The sequence below is a fragment of the Thamnophis elegans genome, chromosome 3, assembly GCF_009769535.1.
Source record: "Thamnophis elegans isolate rThaEle1 chromosome 3, rThaEle1.pri, whole genome shotgun sequence".
Lineage (NCBI taxonomy): Eukaryota > Metazoa > Chordata > Lepidosauria > Squamata > Colubridae > Thamnophis > Thamnophis elegans.
This window is the reverse complement of record NC_045543.1, coordinates 32,420,976-32,441,117: the sequence shown is the minus strand read 5'-3', so window position 1 is coordinate 32,441,117 and position 20,142 is coordinate 32,420,976. Positions and strand designations below refer to the sequence as shown.

The window sequence follows — 20,142 nt, the reverse complement described above, 5'->3', positions numbered from 1 at the left end:
GTACCATTCAGGTATGGTGCTCCAAAGGGCCCACCTGCCTGCCTGCGCTCCTTACCTGTCTTTAAAGCCTTCGGCACTTCCACACATGGCATGTACAGCGCCTGTGCAATGCTCCGGTGAACAGCTGGAGCGTCACGGAGGCTTGTGGAGGCATCGCTGGAAGTTAAGATGCATGCGCTGCACACGTGTGCCACGCACGTTCATATGGAGGACACCGGAGCCCGTTGCAACCATACCGGTTGCAACGCGATCCGGAACCCATCATTGGTCGGGGACTACTTATATAATCTCCAAAAGCCAAGTTAGTGAGGTTATTTTACTTAGTGTGGTTAAGGACATTTCTCAAGTAATATATAGATTACACAGCAGTGGATTCAATTTTTAGAGGCACAGTTTTCACACTACTATCTTAGATCCAGATAGATCTGAATTCAAAGCTTGAAAATTTCCTCAAGTAATTGCAGTATTTCAGAGATTTCCCTGAATATGCCTTAACAGTGAGTATTTCCTTCACTAACAAAATTAGACTTGGAAATCACAGTTAAATAAAATAGAAAACAAACCTAATGAATAACTAGATATTGAAACAATGCTCAAATGAACAGACCTTAAGACAATGTATCATATATTATGGGAAAGGTGATTTGCAGTGCAGCTGAGCTGCAAAAGTATAGTGGTAGTTCTTTATTTACCTCCTGAACTGTCTCCATAGGTGGTGGGGGATCCTTATTCCTGCAGAGATTTACAATGACCCATGTGACGTTCCGGAGAAAAGTGATGGGAATGGAGGGGTTGATGAAGGACAGAAGCGGTTTGACAACTCCCAGTGATATGACATAATCTCTACACTGAGGACCATCACCTACAGAAGTGAAAATGAAAACAAAAATTATATTCATAATGGCAAATTCTTGGAATGTATGCAGTGACATGTATGGGCACTAATGTTCTATGACACAGATTCTATGTTTCTCCATTAGAAACTGCTCAGCAAAAATCTAATTACACAATTTTGCATTTATTTATGACAAGTTCAGCTAAATTCTCCAAAATGTGTTTTTTTCTGATGCAGTAGTCAAAAAGAAAAAATAAAACTTGGAGAAACATAGTCTCATCAGGTAATGCCAATGTATAAGATTAGAGTTTAAAGCCTTTGAATTTATTTTAAAAATATTATTACTTACCAATAATATTCCCAAGGGCCCAAACAGCTTGTTCACAAACATTTTGATGCGGTGAATGGAGCAATCTTAAGAAGAGAGGTACTGCATCTGTAATAGAGGGATGCTTCAGTGAAATGTGATCTTCAAGACACATATTGCATTTTGGTACTTAACAGAAACAAAAAGAACACAAAAGTAATAGTTGAAATTCATCTAGTTAACTGGGAACTAGATTCCATGCTATTTCAGGAGGAAAATGATTTTTATAGTAAGATATAAGCTACTTTAACCATCCAGAAATAACTGTTTGTTCTACAACACGAAAGATTATGCTTTGCAAAAAAGAATGTATTTATTTATAGAGAATAGTTCCCAAAATCCTCTCCTTGAAATGGACTGAAATATAATATAAATATTTGCAATCTTCTTGGAACAATAATTTTTGACTCACTATACATTCTTTCATTTTCTGTCATAGATTCAGAGGATGGGAATTGTGCATTTAAAATATTTCTGTTTCACCTTACCCAGGAGCTAATTTCAAGGTTGTATGAACATTTCTTTACATTGGTATTTACATTTTCTTGGTTAGGGTAATAGTAGATAAATCATTCATAATCAACATTTCTGCAAGGCATCAATGTCAACCTTAGCATCAGAGATATGCCTTAATTCATAGGAATGGCCTCAAATAAGGAGGCTGTCTAGCTATCATTGTGACTATTGCCATGGTTGGGAATAGGATTCATTTTCCCAATCAAATCTAAACATTATGGGAGCAAAGATAAAGAAACACAGTAATTAAGGTATAAAGATATAGGCAAGTTTTTATAGATGATAGAGCTCTTTAACATAATCAGGTCTGAAATTATTTAAAACAGGCAGCAGGATCCCATTCCCCAAAGATGTATAAATGATTGCATGGACCCAATAAACGGCACCCCCTAGGAGGCCTTAACTAACCAAGAAAATATGGATCAAAAACAGAGATGGCTCAGTCCAAAACTCCAGAACCAGAAACTCCTCCCAGATAACTTACATATATACAGGTTATACAGTATATGGCATGTGAAGGTTATATAAAGTATGTGCCATATATTTACACAAAGAGGAAATTATATATTCTTATTATATTGTTAAAAGGTACTTCATTTGAATATTAAATATTTGAAACACTTACTAGACTGTACAACAGCTTGAGTCTGTAAAGAAGTGCCTGATGCTATGTTAGTCAAGGCCCAAGCAGCTTCAAACTGTAAGGAAGGACTGTTTATAAAAAGACAAAAATACAATATAGTAGCAATGACATCTACAAAATGCAACAAAGAGGATCTCAGTTATTATGAAAGCATTAATTCACTATAATTAAATTTTACTATATCCATTCCTTATGTATGCTATTACAATATCCCTGAAATATGACCTATTTTAATGATAATTTCAGGAAATTATGAGCTGTATAATAATGCACCTATGTTTATTTTGGCAGAACATCAATGCGTTCATAATTTGACATAATATTTCATTTGACAGTTGCCTTTTTCCTTCCCGGTTTTTCTAATATACTGAAAACTGTTGCAGTACTATGGATGCAATCTGAACAATTCAATAATTGAGTATGGCTCAAAAATTTGAAGGCTTTTAGCTGTGCACTGATATAGAGTGCAGAGACCATTTTGCCCACTTGTTGTAGTCCATTTGTCACACAGGTGACTTTTCCTGTACATACCAAAGAAGTTCATCCTATCCTTTCTAAAAGTAGCCTTGGTAAACCACTCCAGTGGATTAATAGAAAGATTTACATTTCAAACTACCTTCTGTCCTGGGGTGGTGGGTAACCCTAAAAGCCATTTTTTGAGAAAGTAAAAATGCAAAGTGGGGAGGGCTTGGATTTTCCATTGTTTCCCCTCATTTTTATGCTCTTTTGGAGAGTGTTATTTTTGAAGCTAAAATAAGCTTACTCTGTTTGCACTAAAGTTTTCATGTATTTCAAAATGAAGGTAACCTTGCTGCCCATGTGAGTCATTATGGTCATATGGGAGTCCCAGACACAACAACCAAAAGTCTATGAGGGTTTCATGCAGATTTGGGATCTCAAGTTTATCATCCATTTCATTTCATACAGATGAGGTCAAGAGTACAATGCTGAAGCTGTTTTTCAAGTTAATTACTGTGGTCTGTATCTAAGAATATAATATGAATCACGCTTAAAGCTCTATTTAAAATGACCCAAGGAAGCCATCACCACAAAATGTGATAGCAAATTCCTATGAGCTAACTCTACAATCTCAAATGTAATTAAAAAATGTCTTTCAGTGGAGGAGTTCCAATCTTTTCAAATCTGTTGGTTATTTGTCTCCTAATCTATTTCCTGGCCTAAAGTAAACTTTTGGAGATGTAATAATAAGAAACAATATTCTAAATGAAGTCACATCTTATGTAATTTATATAAAGGCATTACATAATCTTAATCCTGAAGATGGTGATGAGACCTTTAATAAGAGCTTATCGGATAGGCAGATTCAATTTGGAGAAGGCAGTCATGGAAATATCTAGGATCTGCCATGTAGGACTTTCAAGGTGCAGTACCTTGAGTTGCATTCAAAAGCCAATGAAGCTCCAACAGTAGTGATGTTACATGGGGGAACTTTAGTGCACCATAATTACTTGGACTGCTGAATGATGCACCAGCTGAAGTTCTGGATAATCTTCAAGACAGCCCCATGAACAGCACATTGAAATAATCTGCTGATGAGATGACAAGAGAATGAGTGGCTTGACTGAATGAGGCTTTTTGATCTAGGAAAGGTCAAACACAGCTGACAATATGTAATTGTGCATAAGCCTTTGAATCTTTCCCTGCTATTTAAGCAGGAATTGTAAGTCCAAAAGGACCCTCAAGTTGCAGACAATTCCATTTGCAGTGTTACTCTGTCCACAGTCAATAATAGTTGGATTCAGTCAGCTTTCAAATCTAAAGCCATTCAATTTGGTAGAATTAAGTCTAAGCCTGTTTCATCTCATTCTTAATATAAATTAAGTCACTTTAAACAACCTTGCTGAATGGTTATCCGGATACAATAAAAGCGAGAGATAAGCTTGCTTTTCTACTTTATTGCCATGGTATAGACTTGAACCTCTTAACTATGTTTAATGACATTCATTAACCTAATTAACCTTGCTACCTACTTATTAAATCCTTCCCCTTACTGGTTGGTGAAGGCCACCTGAGGTGGGAGGCAGGGGGAAGGAATGTGATGTGTAGCTTGGTCCCTGAATCAGTGTCTGTTTAGTTGGGAGAAGAGGTTGTACTACCTGCCTTGGAGGTTCTGTAGGGTGCTGTCTTTTAAGATAACCAATTCAGAAAGTAGCATCATGAGCAGTTATGGACATGCCACAGTATGACCATATAATGCCTCTGTTTCATGAGCTGCCCTGGTTATCTATATGCTTCTGGATACAAGGTACTGGTTATTGCTTATAAAATCTTCCATAGCATAGAGCCTGGTTATTTGAGAGACTTTCTGTCTTCCATAGTTTCAGCCAATCCTATATAATCCAGTATAGTAGGCATATTCTAGGCATAATCAAATAGGGCGGTATGGTGGGACCTAGGAAGAGGGCATTCTTGTTTATTAAATGTTAGGCCATGATCACCTGGGCCCATAGTTGTCATAGTGGTTGTGAATTTTCAACCTGCCTCTCCCCTCTCCAAGAAAGGTAAGTTGAATTTTCCAAGACTGAAAGATGTAGAGAATGACAAACAGTCCATCACAAATACACAGTCCTGTATTCTAAGGATTAGAAAAAAAAAGTATTCCAATGATATAAATTAAAGAGGAAACAAAGCCAAAGGCACTTTTACCTACTGAAATTAGAAGCACAGCCCTATTATATGAAACAAAAACTGACAAGAATAAAAAGGAAACACTGAGAAAGGAATACAGACATTGATGACTACATGTAGACTGTGCTGAAAGAGCAGAATTTGTGCAGAATTTGTAGAATGACTGTGTAATGTAACAAATAAAAACAACCGTCATAATCTGTAAGTTTATTAATATTAAGATGTGTTTAAACTAGTGAAGTAATATTATTACTGATACAGACAAGTGTTCAAAATAAAAAATAGTAAAGTTTTAGGGTTCTTAACTGCAGCCCTTCAAGAAAAAAAATCCCCTTTAATTGGTATTATAAACATTCAGAAAAAAAGCACTACTTACTTGTCATCCCTTTCTAGACATTTAACCAATATTGGTAAAATTCCAGATTTTATTAAATCATCAATAGGAGGATTTCTATCACTTGATAATAATTTTCTGTAAAATTAAAACAAAGCTAATCAATAAAAATATAATATGAAGAAAAGATTAATAATGTTTAAGTCTTTCAAATAAAATAGATGCCTACCTTGCAGCTTGAACAGCACTCAGCTGGATAATAGGGTTATCACTAGTAGCATTCTATAGCAACAGATTTCAAAAAATAGTTCAAGTATTAAACAAATCCAGCTAATAATAATATAATAATAATAATAACAATAATAATAGTTATTAACCTACCTGTAGTATAGTTTCTAGTGTAACATTTTGCTTAAAAAGAGAAGAAATTGTTTAGTTCTAACTTTCATTAGAGTTCATTATTCTCAGAAAAATAACCAGCCCATGAATTTTAAAATGTTATCGGTATATCAAGACCCCAGAATGAATGTTTCCATTTTCCTTATTAATCATACCAAAAATGAAAGAAACATAAATAGAAATAAGAACTTCAATACAACATACATATTAATGGCAATATAATCAAGACTCAGATATACGAAGTTTGGCTTTGCTGATCTTTCTGAAGGACAACTACTATAAGTTCTATGTGGCCAATTGTTAGACTTCAGAGGGTTGTACAAAACCTTTAGCAGGTATCTTATTAACCTATTTCAATCTAAATTGACAAAATAAGAAATATAAACTCAATATATAATGTATTAAGGAAAAAAGGAGAAAGGAAATATTACCAATATGATCTTTAGTTTATCTTCCACATATTTTTCCTCTTCCTTTATAGGTTTCAAAAAGTGTTCTTTATTAGGGAGACTACATCATCCTTCTCTCAGTGAGAGAAACTGGATTGAAGAGAATATTATTCATGATTGGCCAGCATGCTAAACAATGTTATGATATTGGGAAAAATAGTCAAAAGGGGATGAAATACGGGAGTGGAAAATAGGTAGTCCTTGACTTATGATCACAATTGGAACTGGAATTTTGCTCGCTAAGAGATGTGCTTTTTAAGCAAATTATCACATAACCAGAACCATTTTTTGACCATTTTTACCATGGTCATTTAGGCAAACCATGTGGTCATTAAGTGAATCACAAGTCATTAAGCAAATTTGATTTTGCCTCTCAGAAGCCAGTTGGGAAAGGTCATAAATTACAATCATGACTTCAAGACACTGCAACTATAAATACTAGCTAGTTGGCAAGCACTCAAATCATAATATAATTGTACAATTGATTGATTGATTGATTATATAATTGAAATAAACAAATGGAAATCCACCAGGACCAGTTTGAAAGAGTAAAGGGAGGACAATTAGAAATAGTATTTCCATTAATTAAATAACTTACTGCTTTGAAGTCAGCATCAACATCTGAATCCTCTAAACTTTCTTCTTGGGGCACATTTCTTTTTTTCAACAGATGTTCATCTCTTTTGTTCTGAAATGAATGAATATTTTAATATAATCCTTTTCAATATTCTTCAAAGTAAATTTTAAATAAGCTTTACATGTCTTAATATTAGTCATGCAAATTTCTTTAACTGATAAATCCTTGAAATATATTTATATCTATGACTGAAAAGTTACCTATATAAGTAATGTGAAATATATAAATATTGTGAATGGGTGCATTGATTATGTGCCATCAAGGTGATTTCAATTTTTAGCAACAATATGCATAGATTTCCTCCATGACCATCTGTTCCTTGATGTCTTCCAATGGTATACCATTCCCACTGTAGCTAAGGCCAGGGGTCTCTAATCTCTGGGTTGTGGCTCACTAGTGGGCCGTGAGGTGTTTAGAACCAGGCTGCTTGACTGTTTTCTTGACTGTCCACAATATTCTCAAGAGTCTTCTCTAAGACAAAAGTTCAAAAGTGTCAATACTCTTCCCATCTTGCATTTTCAATGTTCATCTTCCACTTTCATTGACTATAACATGGAATACCATTGCTTGTACTGTTCTGATTTTTATAGGTAGAGTATAGAACATAGTTATATCCAAGTATCTTTTCCAAAGCCTTCATGGCTGCTTTATCTAGTGTTAGACTGCAGCATATTTCTTGACAAATATTCTGAAGGAGAATTTATGTTAGCAGATGTTTGAGATGTTACTTTATGTGTACTTTCATACAAGCAGGAAAAATGGAGAAAGTCTGGAATGTTTCTGAATTTAATACAATTTAGTACTCAATTAGTAGCTCTGAGTTGAGAGAGGAGAACTCAAAAGATTGTGTTACATTAATGTAAAAAGCTATAATTGAAAAAAAATAACAATCAAGTCCTAATTTAACATAATCAAAATTAATTCAGCAACATATTGGATGAAATGAACTTCAGATCATGTGTACTGTTTCAGCACACAGGCACCCTGAGTAGCCATTACATGTGTGTAAAAAGTAAAAAGACATATTTTTCATTTTGGGTAACTGTAAAAGTTAATGACAGAAGGTAAAGTTTCTCACTCTTTTGTGTAAAACTTCTTACTACAGTAGAGCCTCTGGCCACAACCATAATAAGTTCCATAACTTTGGTCACAAACCGATTTGGTCGTGATACGAACCTAATTTTTGAAATTTGGCGCTTACAAAAAAGAATGGCATAGAAGGGGAAATTGGCCAAGAAAAAAAATGTGAATTTTTTGTCGGAACCTGATTTGGTCGGTGTCAGAAGCGTTCGTGACTCTAAGTTATCAGAAATAAGGTTCTTGTTTACTCCTCTATTTTGCCCCTTGCTGACAAACTAAAGCACCCAAAGGTTTGTTTTTATTAACAGATTTGCTAATAAAGGGTTATTTGCTGATGATAAAAATTCAGTTAAAACAAGGTCTTTCTAGACATTCATAAAAAGTAATGAAATGATTATAATAGATTTAAAACAATTTACAAATAGGAGCATTTCTAAGCTACGTTTGCATTTATTGTAGTCATACAAACAATTATATTTCAAGACTAAATAGTTGATAGTTCCAATAAACAGTTTTGAGCTTCACTAGAACTGTTTCAACTATTTTACCTTTAACAGAAATGTTCCAGTCTTGAAATACCCCAACAGATCTTACAGGACTGTTCTGAGATCAAAATCATTCTAACTAGGGTTAGAATGGTTTTAGTGAGGCTACAAACACCCATTTTGTGTCTGAACAATGTGTACTCTGAATGTTTTGTTCTTCTATTTAATTCTAAACATATTTTAACACACTTATATTTTTAATATACTGAGTATAAGCAACAGCTGCTACTTAAAACAGCACTTGGCTACTTTGTGTGTTTTTTTACTATTTCTGTATTAACAGAATACATTACTTAGAAATAAGTATCTGTGAATTCAATAGGGTTTACTTCTAAGTGCATTTATGCAGAATTGCACACTTCAAAATAAAAAACCAAGTAGTAGTAAAGAATGATAAGAAAATAATCCTTGAAAATACTGAAGTGGGGACTGTACATATGCACAATTAAACCAACTGCTAGTTTAATATTTTGTATAATTCTCTCATCTTAAATTTTAACAATGCATAGAAAATTAAAAAAGAGTTCCACACTCTTTCTTCTACTAACTCTATTTGATCTTAGCACCATAAGGAGATGAAGAAGCACAAAGACAGTTGCGTATCCTCTTTCCAATCTGGTGTTATGAATGAGATACCGGTAAGTAGCACAACTGTAGCTGCTCCAACCATATCTCATTCATCTTTTTCTCAACTAACATGTTCCTTTTCTTTCTAATGGTTGTTAGTACAGACTAACTGGCAAATCTGTTGAGCTTTTTTTTTTTTTTTGCCTTTTACTTAGGGAGAGGAGCCCTTCCCCTCCACCCTAGTGCTTCCACCAAAATTACCACTGTTTAAAAGGAGGGAAAAAAAGTGTGCCTCTGGCATATAGGAAGGACCATTGTACAAAATAAAATTCATGAATTGCTTTACTGGGTTAATCCAGGCCACAAAGTTTTTCTCAAGACTTCTAAGATGAACCTGGAGAAAATGCAGTTTCAATTGAGAATGACCAAGCCTGTTGTCTCCTCTGGCACTGAACTTGCAAGCTGTTTTATATTGGGAAGCAAGGCCATTCTAGGCCTGTTTTTCAGATTCTATTAGTTATAGCTTCAACTTACAGATAGTTGCTGTGTTATAGTTTTGCTCCCGTCTTACACAAATATTATCAGATCGTAAGATTATTCATATACTTATTCATCCTTTTCTTCTCTTGACATTAAATTACTTAGTTTAACAAAATGTTTTTATCTGCACTTCATCTATGCCATCAGGTCAGATTAGCAGTTTACATTTTATTCAGAAATGATTAATGTTTTCAGAAAAATAATGTGTTTCAGAGCTTTTAAAACAGTTACTGTAAAGTAATATGCAATAGGAACCTAATTTTCGCAATTCCCTAGCACAAATGGTGGAGATATAAAAAGAAAGATTGAAAAAAGCAATCTCCATGAGTGACCAGAATAATGACCAATAGGTAATGTAAACTTTAGGCATTGATCCCATTAATGACTTGTAAAAAACAGAATAGACAGCAACACTAACATTTAAAGGGTTAAGAAATGCTGCAGTTAAATGTACCAATAGTGATTCCTCAAGAAACTGGCTCTGTCAATATTAAGAATCATATGAACAATTTTAGCGAAATAGAAAATAATCCACAATTAGAATAAACAATACTATCTGTGAAATATTTTTACAACATGAGATTTAACATAACCTGAAAATGCATCCAGTGTAGAATTTATTATATACTTACTTTTCTAAGTTCAATTGTCACTTCATTTCTATGTCTTCGCATGGTCTGGAAAAGAAAAATAAGTCTCTAACATGAGGTACAAAATTAATGCACTTGCATGTTTGCTACATTTGTAAACCACCAGAAGGGAGCCAGTTTGGTGTAGAGGTTAAGTCATCAGGCTAGAAAATGTGAGGCTGTGAGTTCTAGTCCTGCTTTGGCACAAAGCCTGCTTGGGTGACCTTGGGCCAATCCCTCTCTCTTAGCCCTAGAATATATGCAAGAGCAAATTACTTCCAAAAAACCTTGCCAAGCAGTCTGTGAGAATTGGACACAATTGCCATGGGGGGAAATCAGAAAAAAATGTCTCCTAGTAATTTATATCACAAAAACATGAAACACTTTAAAAAACTAAAATCAAGATATAGTACCAATATATCATAATACAAGAGGCATGAGGATGCCTATTCACTCTCCAAAAACTGTAAAAAAGCAGCTCTGTGTGTATTAACTTCCATAAGGGCAGTGTCTGAAGTAATTCTTCAGACTCAGAGGATACAGATTACTCAATTTAATCCTTGGAATGTTAGAAAGTGTACAATTGCACTATATGTTATAAACTACATGTTATAGATCTGTGGATTTTGTTGAATGGCGGAATGGAAAATGATTTAAGTGCAGATCCTATACTCAAGAGTTTTCCAAACTCCATGGGACTCTAAGGTATCCCAAGAACCTGATAAGATTCCATGAGAATTAAGCCCTCCCCCTCAAAAAGTTTCGCTCAAAGGTAGCCAATTTTCAATCAGTACAGTTTTCTTTCTTGATTGTGGGTTCTGGGATTCATTTAACAACAGATTCTGCAGTCTGGAAGTTTCAAAACCTTTGCTCTACTCTATACAGATAGCCCTTGACTTTTGCTTGTTTAACAACGATCCAAAGTTATGATAGCCATGGAATGGGTGCCTTACAGCCAATAAAGCACTTCTGGCCATCACAAAACATTGCACCACAACCCCATAGTCACACGCAGGTGAGCTGGGTACTTGGCAACTTGTTCTCACTTATGACCAGTTGCCAAGTGACTCGCAATTGTGTGGTTACTATTGGCAATCTTCTCTGTCAGTTTCCCCAGGAATTCAATGAGGAAGTCAGCAAGGAATATGGCAAGCTGCCCGTCGCCTACCACAAAAGTGAAATTCCCTCAAGACAGGCATTTCTTTGAGAACAAAAAGAAGGAGGGAAATTTCAGCGGGGGGGGGGGGGAATCTCAGTTCTCCAGTTGAACTGAGATTCTCCTTTTCCACAGAGAGCCCATCAAGAGCCGATGAGCTGCCCACTGAGCTACAGAAACAGAAGTAGATTCCAAGATCTGACCTCCAGTCCTGCAGCCCTTCAGAGGAGTTCCCTTCTGCACATGAAAGGAAGTTGAACCTGGCAGGCAACTCTTTCATTCCGTTCACTTAAGACCCAAGAGATTGCTGAACAACCATAATCAGGAGTGCTGGAATTGAGGTTGTTGAGCAAACAGTTATATGAGTGTCTCACAACAACCTGCTTTGCTGAATGACCAAGTTTATGGGCTGTAGTCATAAGACAAGAACTACCTATGCTTGCCTCTCCAGAAACACCTTAGAAAAATTGTTCTGACAAAAATACATGCAGACTTGACTCCCTAACAAAGATAAAGAAACTGTTTAAGAGGAAAAGTACAAAGCAAGCCTCGCTATCTGTCCTACTCAAACAATGAAATGTACTTATTGGACAAAACCTGATGGAAGCAACAGCCTGTATTTTAAACACTCATTGTGACAGTACAACTTTAAGTAGTGATCTATACTATATATGCAACTACAGGAAACAACATTAAAAATATACCTACATAACAGAAGAGAAATGCTACATAACAATTGCAAGAAATCAGAAGGCGGTTTCAGCCATTTCAAAAGGAATTTCATCCATTAAAAAAAAACTGGAAGTAACTAAAAAAATTTTAAAAATTAAAAAATAGCACAAAAAAGGTTAATAGACCAATATGCTTCACTTTAGTAATGAAAAATAAGCCATGTTTGACTATACAGATATGCCAAGCTATCAATTTTCTTTTTAAAAAATGTCATTGTATATTTTTATTACTGTCTTATGTTACCTCTGAAAATTCCAGTCACTTTTTTATTTTTTTTATAGTACAGGTTGTCATCACTTAACAACGACATATGAGCCCAGAATTTAGATCATAATCATTGCAGTTGTTAAATGCTCACTACAAGACCTGACTCAAACTGTATAACCATTTTACAAATGGTCATAAAGCAAGTCACCATTGTTATTAGTGAATGATGTGATTGTTACATGAATCCATTCAACTGAATTGCCATTTTGTGAGAAAACTGGCAAAAAGCCACCAGAATCTGGCCAATAAACTTTACAAGTTGTGGTCATGTGACTTTGGAATGCTGCAAATCAGTCATAAATGCAAGTCACTTGCCAAATGCCTGAAATTTCTCTTCCAAAATCATCAGAGTAAAATCTGTGATTTTGGAAATATCAGTATATTTTTCTTATTCAGGAGTTGGTAATAGATATCATACACAGGTTGTCTTTGACTTAACAGCCATTCAAGTTATGACAGACCCCCCCCCAAAAAATACTTACAACCGGTTTTTGAAGTTCTGATGTGAATGCCTCTGGCAGCCATTTGACTACACTTTGGGGAACTCGCAATCTGCCTGTTTTTACAGCTGTTTGCAGCACCCCAGTGTCAACATGACCGTGATTTATGATGGTTTTGTCACAAACTGACATGTACTTCTCTTTCGGCAAACCTAGCCTATAGCAAATAATGGGTTCATATAAACAACTATGGTGTTCACTTAATGACCCTCACAAAAAAGGTAAAAACTAGTTCAATCACATGATGCTTTATGACTCTCGTGAACATAATTGCCCAGCTCAATTACAAATACTACCTGTACTTTTATTTATTTAATCCAAATGCTTTCAACAACTTATTTTAGATTCTATCTCCCTTTCTATTGCTATGCTTCTTCCTTGCAATACACTATAGTTGCTGTATTCCTGTCATAATAATAATTCTACCAGATCTCCTTGTATCTGTTAAAACAGTATCTGTTTCTTGTACTAAGACATCTTGTACTCTGAGCAATATTATACACACCATGAAGACCATTACTTTTTTTGAATCAATATTTTTTCTTAATTTTTCATTGGGGAGATGTAATAGACTTCATACAGCTCCTCTCATTTTCTTCTGCAGTACAAATATTATTTGAAGTTTTTCAAGGTTTTTTTCTCCAATCCCATAGGATTCAATATAAACTATCGACAGTAAGTTCTTAGGAACACACACTGAATACATATAATGCAGGAGCTCTTTAAATAAGCCACATCTTTTTCATGTTTGTTGCTGTTTTAATGAATCACATTAATTCTGTGGGTTCCTTTAAAAATGTGCTCTCTTCATTTTCCTGAACATTCTAATGCACTTTTGGAATGCACAATCATTTTGAAACATGTATACACAAATTTTAATTTAAACAAACTGGAACAGGTATAGGAGAATTGGATAAAGGAATTGGATTATGTTAGAAAAGGCATACAACAGCACAGTATTAAGAAATATCACATAGATGGCAACCAAGACCTACGGTATTTGTACTGTTTCATATAGAATAATGAACTTCAGTTAACAGGAAAGATGTTTTCAACTAAATACCAGAAAAAAATTCCTAAAAGCAAAAAACAGCTTGATAGAGGAGCCACAATTACCTAGAATGATGCTCTTATCTTGATGAATTTACATGGCTCCTTCTAGCTTTACTATGTAGGAGGACTTGTTTTGACAGGTAATTCCTTTAATGATCAGTTTTATAGATATTGTAATTTGTAAATAATCTGCAATGAATTTCCCAATGCCACTTTTTCTGTATTTATTTGATGTAGATTGTTAACTGCTGTGAATTTTTTTTATTCTGTTAAAAAATACTAATTCTAAGCTATAACTACAATAAACAATGAAAGTGCCAAGAGATCAAGGTAATGTATTTGGGATTGTCTTACAAATAAGAAAAGATAACTAAAGAGAGATATACATACATTGATATTAGCACTATTTTATATAACAGCATGTTGAAGGGGCTTCTGCACACTGCAATACAATTAATATGGACACCATGTTCCAGATTGACAAGATGTAATTCTTAAAGCAACACATAATTAATCTACAAAATTCACTGCCACAAAAGCCAATAATATGCACTAGCTCAGCGTGTTGCAATATAAATGTGCTCTTGGTATTCCAATTTCATTTATTTCCCTCTACCTTAAAAAAAGTCACCATTTTGTGATAACTGGGCATGCTCTGCTTTTCTTGAGTTGTCCAGAAATTCTTCAATGACAAAAGGCCTGTGGATCTCTTTGCATAGAGGCTACCATTTAAACAAAATAAAAACTGCTACTCATAGCAATGAGTGAGTAGTATATTACAATCATCATCTTCTTTTAATGATCCCATAATCCTTTGCAGGGTGGAGCCTGGGCAACTGAATGGAAACTAGCTGAGTATTTAATGGACAGATGCGCTTCCTGTCACCAGTGCAGAGTCTTGTTTAGCAGATATATTCCCATTGTACCAAGAGAGAGAAATATCTGTCTCTACCTAGGATCGAACACAGTCTCCTGATTATGAGGTGAGAGCACCACCTCTAGCCACTGCACCTGCGTAGTATATTACAACTATTCCTATAGAATAGCTAACCAAATGTTTACTTTGATCTTGAATTAGTTACAAATGGTGTAAAATTAATTTAAGATGTTGAGACTCTGGAAAGAGTGCAGAGAAGAGGAACAATGATGATTAGGGGGCTGGATGCTCAACCGTATGATGAACAGTTGTGGAATTGGGAATGTCTAGTCCAGTGATGGTGAACCTTTTTCGCCTCGTGTGCCAAAAGCATGCACACGTGCGCATATCACTCACGTGGCGACCCCCATAATTTAATGCCCCCTGCGCCATGTCCCCTGTGCATGCACGAGACCCCTCCACTCACCCATGCATGTGCGCACGACTTTCTAGGAGCCTGGGGAGGGTAAAAATGGCCTCCCACCCGCCCCCTGGAGGCCCTCCGGAGTCCAGAAACAGCGCCGTTTCCGACTTCCTGTGGGCCCTGTAGGTCCATTTTTCACCCTCCCCATGCTCCAGAGACTTTCTAGGCAAAAAACGGCTGAACACGCAACTGGAAGTTTGGGAACGGACTTCCGGGTTGCCCATTTTTCTCCCTGGAGGCTTCCCTGAAACCTCTGGAGGGCAAAAAATGGCTGAAAATCAACTGGCAGGGCAACGCCTCGCATGCCCTCAGAAATGGCTCGGTGTGCACCTGTGGCACATGTGCCATAGGTTCGCCATCACGGGTCTAGTCTAATGAAGAGAAGGAATGCAGGTGACGTGATAGCAGTCTCCAATATTTGAGAGGCTGCCACAGGGAGGAGAGTGTTAAACTATTCTTCAGAGCATCTCAGAGCAAGACAAGAAGTAACAGATGAAAGCTTAACAAAGCGAGATCCAAGCCAGAATTAAGAAATTTCCTGTCAGTGAGAACGATTAGTCAGAGGAGCAGCTTGCCACCAGAAGGTGGTGCTCCATCACAGTAGGTTTTTAAGAAGAGATTGGAGACTCATTTGTCTGGAATGGTAGGTTCTTCTGCTTGAGTAGGGGGTTGGCCTAGGAGACCTCCAAGGTCCCTTCTGTTATTCTGTATTCTATTGTTCAATTTGAGTCGATTCAGTCACAGAAAAATACAGAATTACTGTATTTTTTGGGTACAGATGAAAACTTCAGGGATGCTGCACACCTGCTGACTTCTCTCTCGTGAATAACAAGGTTGTATCATTTTGATGATGTACAAAACAATCTTGGTCACTGCAATTGTAATAACTGAACTTGTTTCAAGAGTTGAAAAACCAAACATCAGGATCAAAAATTTTGATATCTAAATCTCTGCTTTAATTTGTGTCTTACGACAAATTAAATAAAGGATATGTTTATTGTTATTATTTCTGAACATGAGAGTAATCAGTCTGCATATAATTAATGGAGCACAGCCCTTCTGCATGCAAGTTAAGTCCTGAATTTGATGGATTAAATTTCTGCTTACTTACCCTAAAGTGGATTTCCTATTGAAAATACTTCAGCCCCACCTCATGATTAACAATATTAGCAATAGAGGTGCATTAATAAACTATACTGTGGAATTATTATGCACTATTCTCCTAGCCTAATTCACAATGTGGGAATAAATGGGCCAGTCTTTTCTAATCTGGTACTCTCGAGATGTTTTGTGATTTAAACTCCAAAATATTGTGCTGGTTGGGAATCAGCCTAGCCCATCTATCAGACATAAGGAAGGTGGTTATTGGAAAATGTTGTAAACTGTAATTTCAGCTTGCTGCAATAGAAGCTTAATATATATTACACACATAAGTATAAATAGACACATGCATGCCTACACATGCACATATGCAGTATATTCACAAAAATGCAACAATATTGCAAAACCTAACCTGCAGTTCATAACTATCACAATACATTTCTTTTTTAAGTCATAGGAACTTCCAACTTGCAGTATGGTAATAATGAATTACATTCCCTTGTATTTTCTCCAATCTTCTGAAACATACCAAATTCAAATTTATTTATCACAGCCCTGAGACCAGATACAGACAAGATATTGAATAAATAAGTATTACATCCTTCTATATAAAACAAAATAAGTAACATGGAGTCTAAAAATAATTAAGAACATTGTTGCTAAACCCTAAGCCTAACCAACTATTATCAGAAGTCCAAAGTAATGGAAACACATCTGCCAAATTTCAGGAGTTTGCTAAGTTTGTTAAAAATTATATATAGGGTGGATAGTGCCAATGAACTATATTAAACAATAAAACTCAATAGATGTAATTAAAATATGCTGATGAGGATGACAAGTTAATTTGACTATACACATTCCTAGACAATAAATCAGTCATTTTAACTGTGGCAGTTAAAGATCCAGAGGCCAAGCACAAAGGACAAATTGGAGAAGGCCAATATTTTCATATTTTTCTTTTGTTCATTATATATCAAATTGTTCCTATTACAAGACACTGACACTGTGAATCAGAGCTTGCTTGCTTGCTTGCTTTATATATTAGATCAGGGATGTTAATCTTAAGGCCCAGGGCCTGGATCCGGCCCATGAAGTGCTTAGATCTGGCCCTCCCGAGCTCATTTTTGCTAACAGAGGGTTTGCAGAAGCCGTTGCAGCTGAAAAAGGATCTTGGGAGCACTCAGGCCACCACAGGCACTCCAACACAAGTGATGTCAAGCTGGCCACACCTTCCCTGGCTCCTCGAGGTCAAACACAACCCTGATGCGGCCCTCAATGAAATCAAGGTTGACACCCCTGTACTAGATTGTTTTTTATTCTGCCTTTATTACTTTTATAAGTAACTCTGGGCCCCAAACAAACATATTACTCTTTTCTCCTATTTTTCCAACAGCAACCCTGTGAGATGGGTTGGGCTGAGAGAGAGTGACGGCTCAAAGTCACCCAGTTGGCTTTCATGCTGAAGGTGAGACTCACAGTCTCCTGGTCTTATGTATCAATGACTATTTTATTGAGATTTTCAAAGATTCTTCTGAATAATTAGGCATGCTGCAGTAAAAACCTTTACTGTGATGAGGGGAAACCAAAGTTTGGGCAGACTGATCAAATCAATTCTGATTGTTTACAGCAAGGGTGTCAAGCTCACATCGTCACGTGACGTATCACAACTTTTCCCCCCTTCGCTAAACCGGCCATGGCCATGGCCAGCGTGTGATGGCATTGGCCCGCAGGCCCACAAGTTTGACATCCTGGTTTACAGCAATGAAATACTGACCCAGCTGGCATGCTTATCTTTTTAACTGCACCTAAGAGGGTTACTATTTTTCACAATGGTACATCACATGTTGTTAACCTTCGGTATGATAAACAAATGCAATGAGGATGACACATTTGTGTTATTTTTTTTTCCACTTAAACTTCCTTTACATACATCATTAGGACTCACATTAAAAGGCAGAAATATGCAAAAAAAAACCAGATTTTTTGGGGGAAATACTAGGATTGAAATTCTATGATTAAATGCATGATTCTTGTATATTCAGGCAGGAATATACTAACAAGTGACTCTACCCTGAAGAGATAAGATGAAACAGATGGGAGTATTTTTCAACCTTTTTTTCTCATCAACTCAAAAGCAGCACCCTGTACTATTCTTCTCTTAAATAGGGCAACAAGGAAATGCCACCGATTTACAAAAGACCTCTCCCCACAAACAATTGTGTACTAGAAGCAAATACATGATGAAGGAAAAACAGAATATTTAGGAAAAGTGTCCTCATTTGATTTTCAGCACTTTCAGTAGGTATTATTCCACACAGCTCTGCTTTTGTCCAGAAAACTGGACAAAATGTCTGAAATGAGTCAATAATCTGAAGATTTCCTAGTTAATATATCCTTAGACTAAGTATTCTGAATGCAGAAGAAAGTTAGTAAAAATATCGAAAAGACGCCCTATTCCAAAAGTAAGTCCCAGTTAGATTTTTACATGTGCACCCAATGTAAGCCCTATCCCCAAAATAAGCCCTAATTAAGACTCCACCACTCCAAGGTGCACAGGTAAAAATTAAGCTAGGGTGGGGATGGGGGTGTATGGAGCTGCCCTACTACTTACCTTCAGACAGTTGCAGACAGGCCTCTTACACCTCAGCCCATTTCTTCTGCAGCCAGCAAGACTTTCCTGAAGGCCTCTGTAGCCGATAATAGAGCTTTGGATCAATCTGGAGCTCTGTTATTGGCTTCAGGGGCCCTCAGGAAAGCCTTGCCGGCTGAAGAAGTCCTGAAGGCCTCTGACAACAAAGGAGGCTGGGAGTGACATGCGTAAGTGAGGTGAGTCAGTGGACAATATCCCCTGCCAAAAATAAGACCTGGTACATTTTTTGTGGCAAAAAAAATAAATAAGGCAAGGTCTTATTTTGGGGAAAATATGGTACTTAAAGGAGTACCTCCTTTGTATTATTCAGTACAGACTTCCTGATGTATTTTTCAGAGTATAGGACACATCTTTTTCCCTCAAAAAGAGGCTGAAAATCTGGGTGTGTCTTTATACACTGAATACAGCATTTTTTTGCCTCATGAAACCCCACCCCCTTCACCAAATGGCAATGCATAGCCTTTAGGAGGCTTTCAGGGTGCTTCTGGGGGCTGGGGATGGTAGAAATGAGCAAAAAATGGGCCAGCTTTTGCTCATTATGCCCCCCACCCTCAGGAGCACTTATAAGCCTCCATTTCACAAAAATGGGCCTGTTTTCACAAAAAATGGGCCGTTTTTTGCTCGTTTTTGCCCCCCTCTCACCGAAAGTGTATATTATACATAATTAGGACAAAAGTCAATAGACTGGGAAATTGATAAAATTTTCCCAATTTTATCAACAAGATTCTTAAAAATTTACTTTACTTTAAAAAATGACCTGATTTCCTGAATCAATAAGAAAGATTCATAAGATTATATGAAAATCACTTTTCACTTACACAGTGACAAAACAGAATTATTTACAACTTGGAAGCACCAAGTTTTCTTTATTAAGTTTGCTTTTTCCAATGAACAATATTCTTGTTGCAATAATTCATATTTAGTCTGTTTGCTGAAAATTGGGTTGGCTCTTGATACCATTGACCATGGTGTCCTTCTGAACTGGTTGCAGGGGCTGGAAAAGGAAGGCACCATATTAGTGTTTTGCCTTACTCCTCAGTAGTCAGTCTGAGTTGGTGTTTTGGTTGGGGAGGGGGGATCGTGCCCTTGGCCCATCACTTGTGGAGTGTCTGATGGCTCGATGCTCTTCCCCCTTCTGTTTTAACAGCTACAT

At 36.4% G+C, this 20,142-nt stretch overlaps 1 protein-coding gene across 2 annotated transcripts in view; it reads right to left on the bottom strand.

The window, feature by feature from the left end:
• KPNA3 (karyopherin subunit alpha 3) overlaps positions 1-20,142 on the bottom strand; it is a 36,378-nt gene that overhangs the window by 12,260 nt on the left and 3,976 nt on the right. Inside the window, exons 2-10 of one of the 2 annotated variants that reach the window (XM_032213019.1) lie at positions 19,808-19,983; positions 10,194-10,238; positions 6,791-6,880; positions 5,726-5,755; positions 5,574-5,626; positions 5,387-5,482; positions 2,344-2,429; positions 1,185-1,271; positions 693-862 (exon numbers count right to left, since the gene is read on the bottom strand). In XM_032213019.1, the coding sequence (XP_032068910.1) occupies positions 693-862; positions 1,185-1,271; positions 2,344-2,429; positions 5,387-5,482; positions 5,574-5,626; positions 5,726-5,755; positions 6,791-6,880; positions 10,194-10,235 (654 nt within the window). In that variant the 5' untranslated portion in view covers positions 10,236-10,238; positions 19,808-19,983. The remainder of the gene's footprint in view (positions 1-692; positions 863-1,184; positions 1,272-2,343; positions 2,430-5,386; positions 5,483-5,573; positions 5,627-5,725; positions 5,756-6,790; positions 6,881-10,193; positions 10,239-19,807; positions 19,984-20,142) is intronic. The other variant, XM_032213018.1, reaches the window with a different exon arrangement.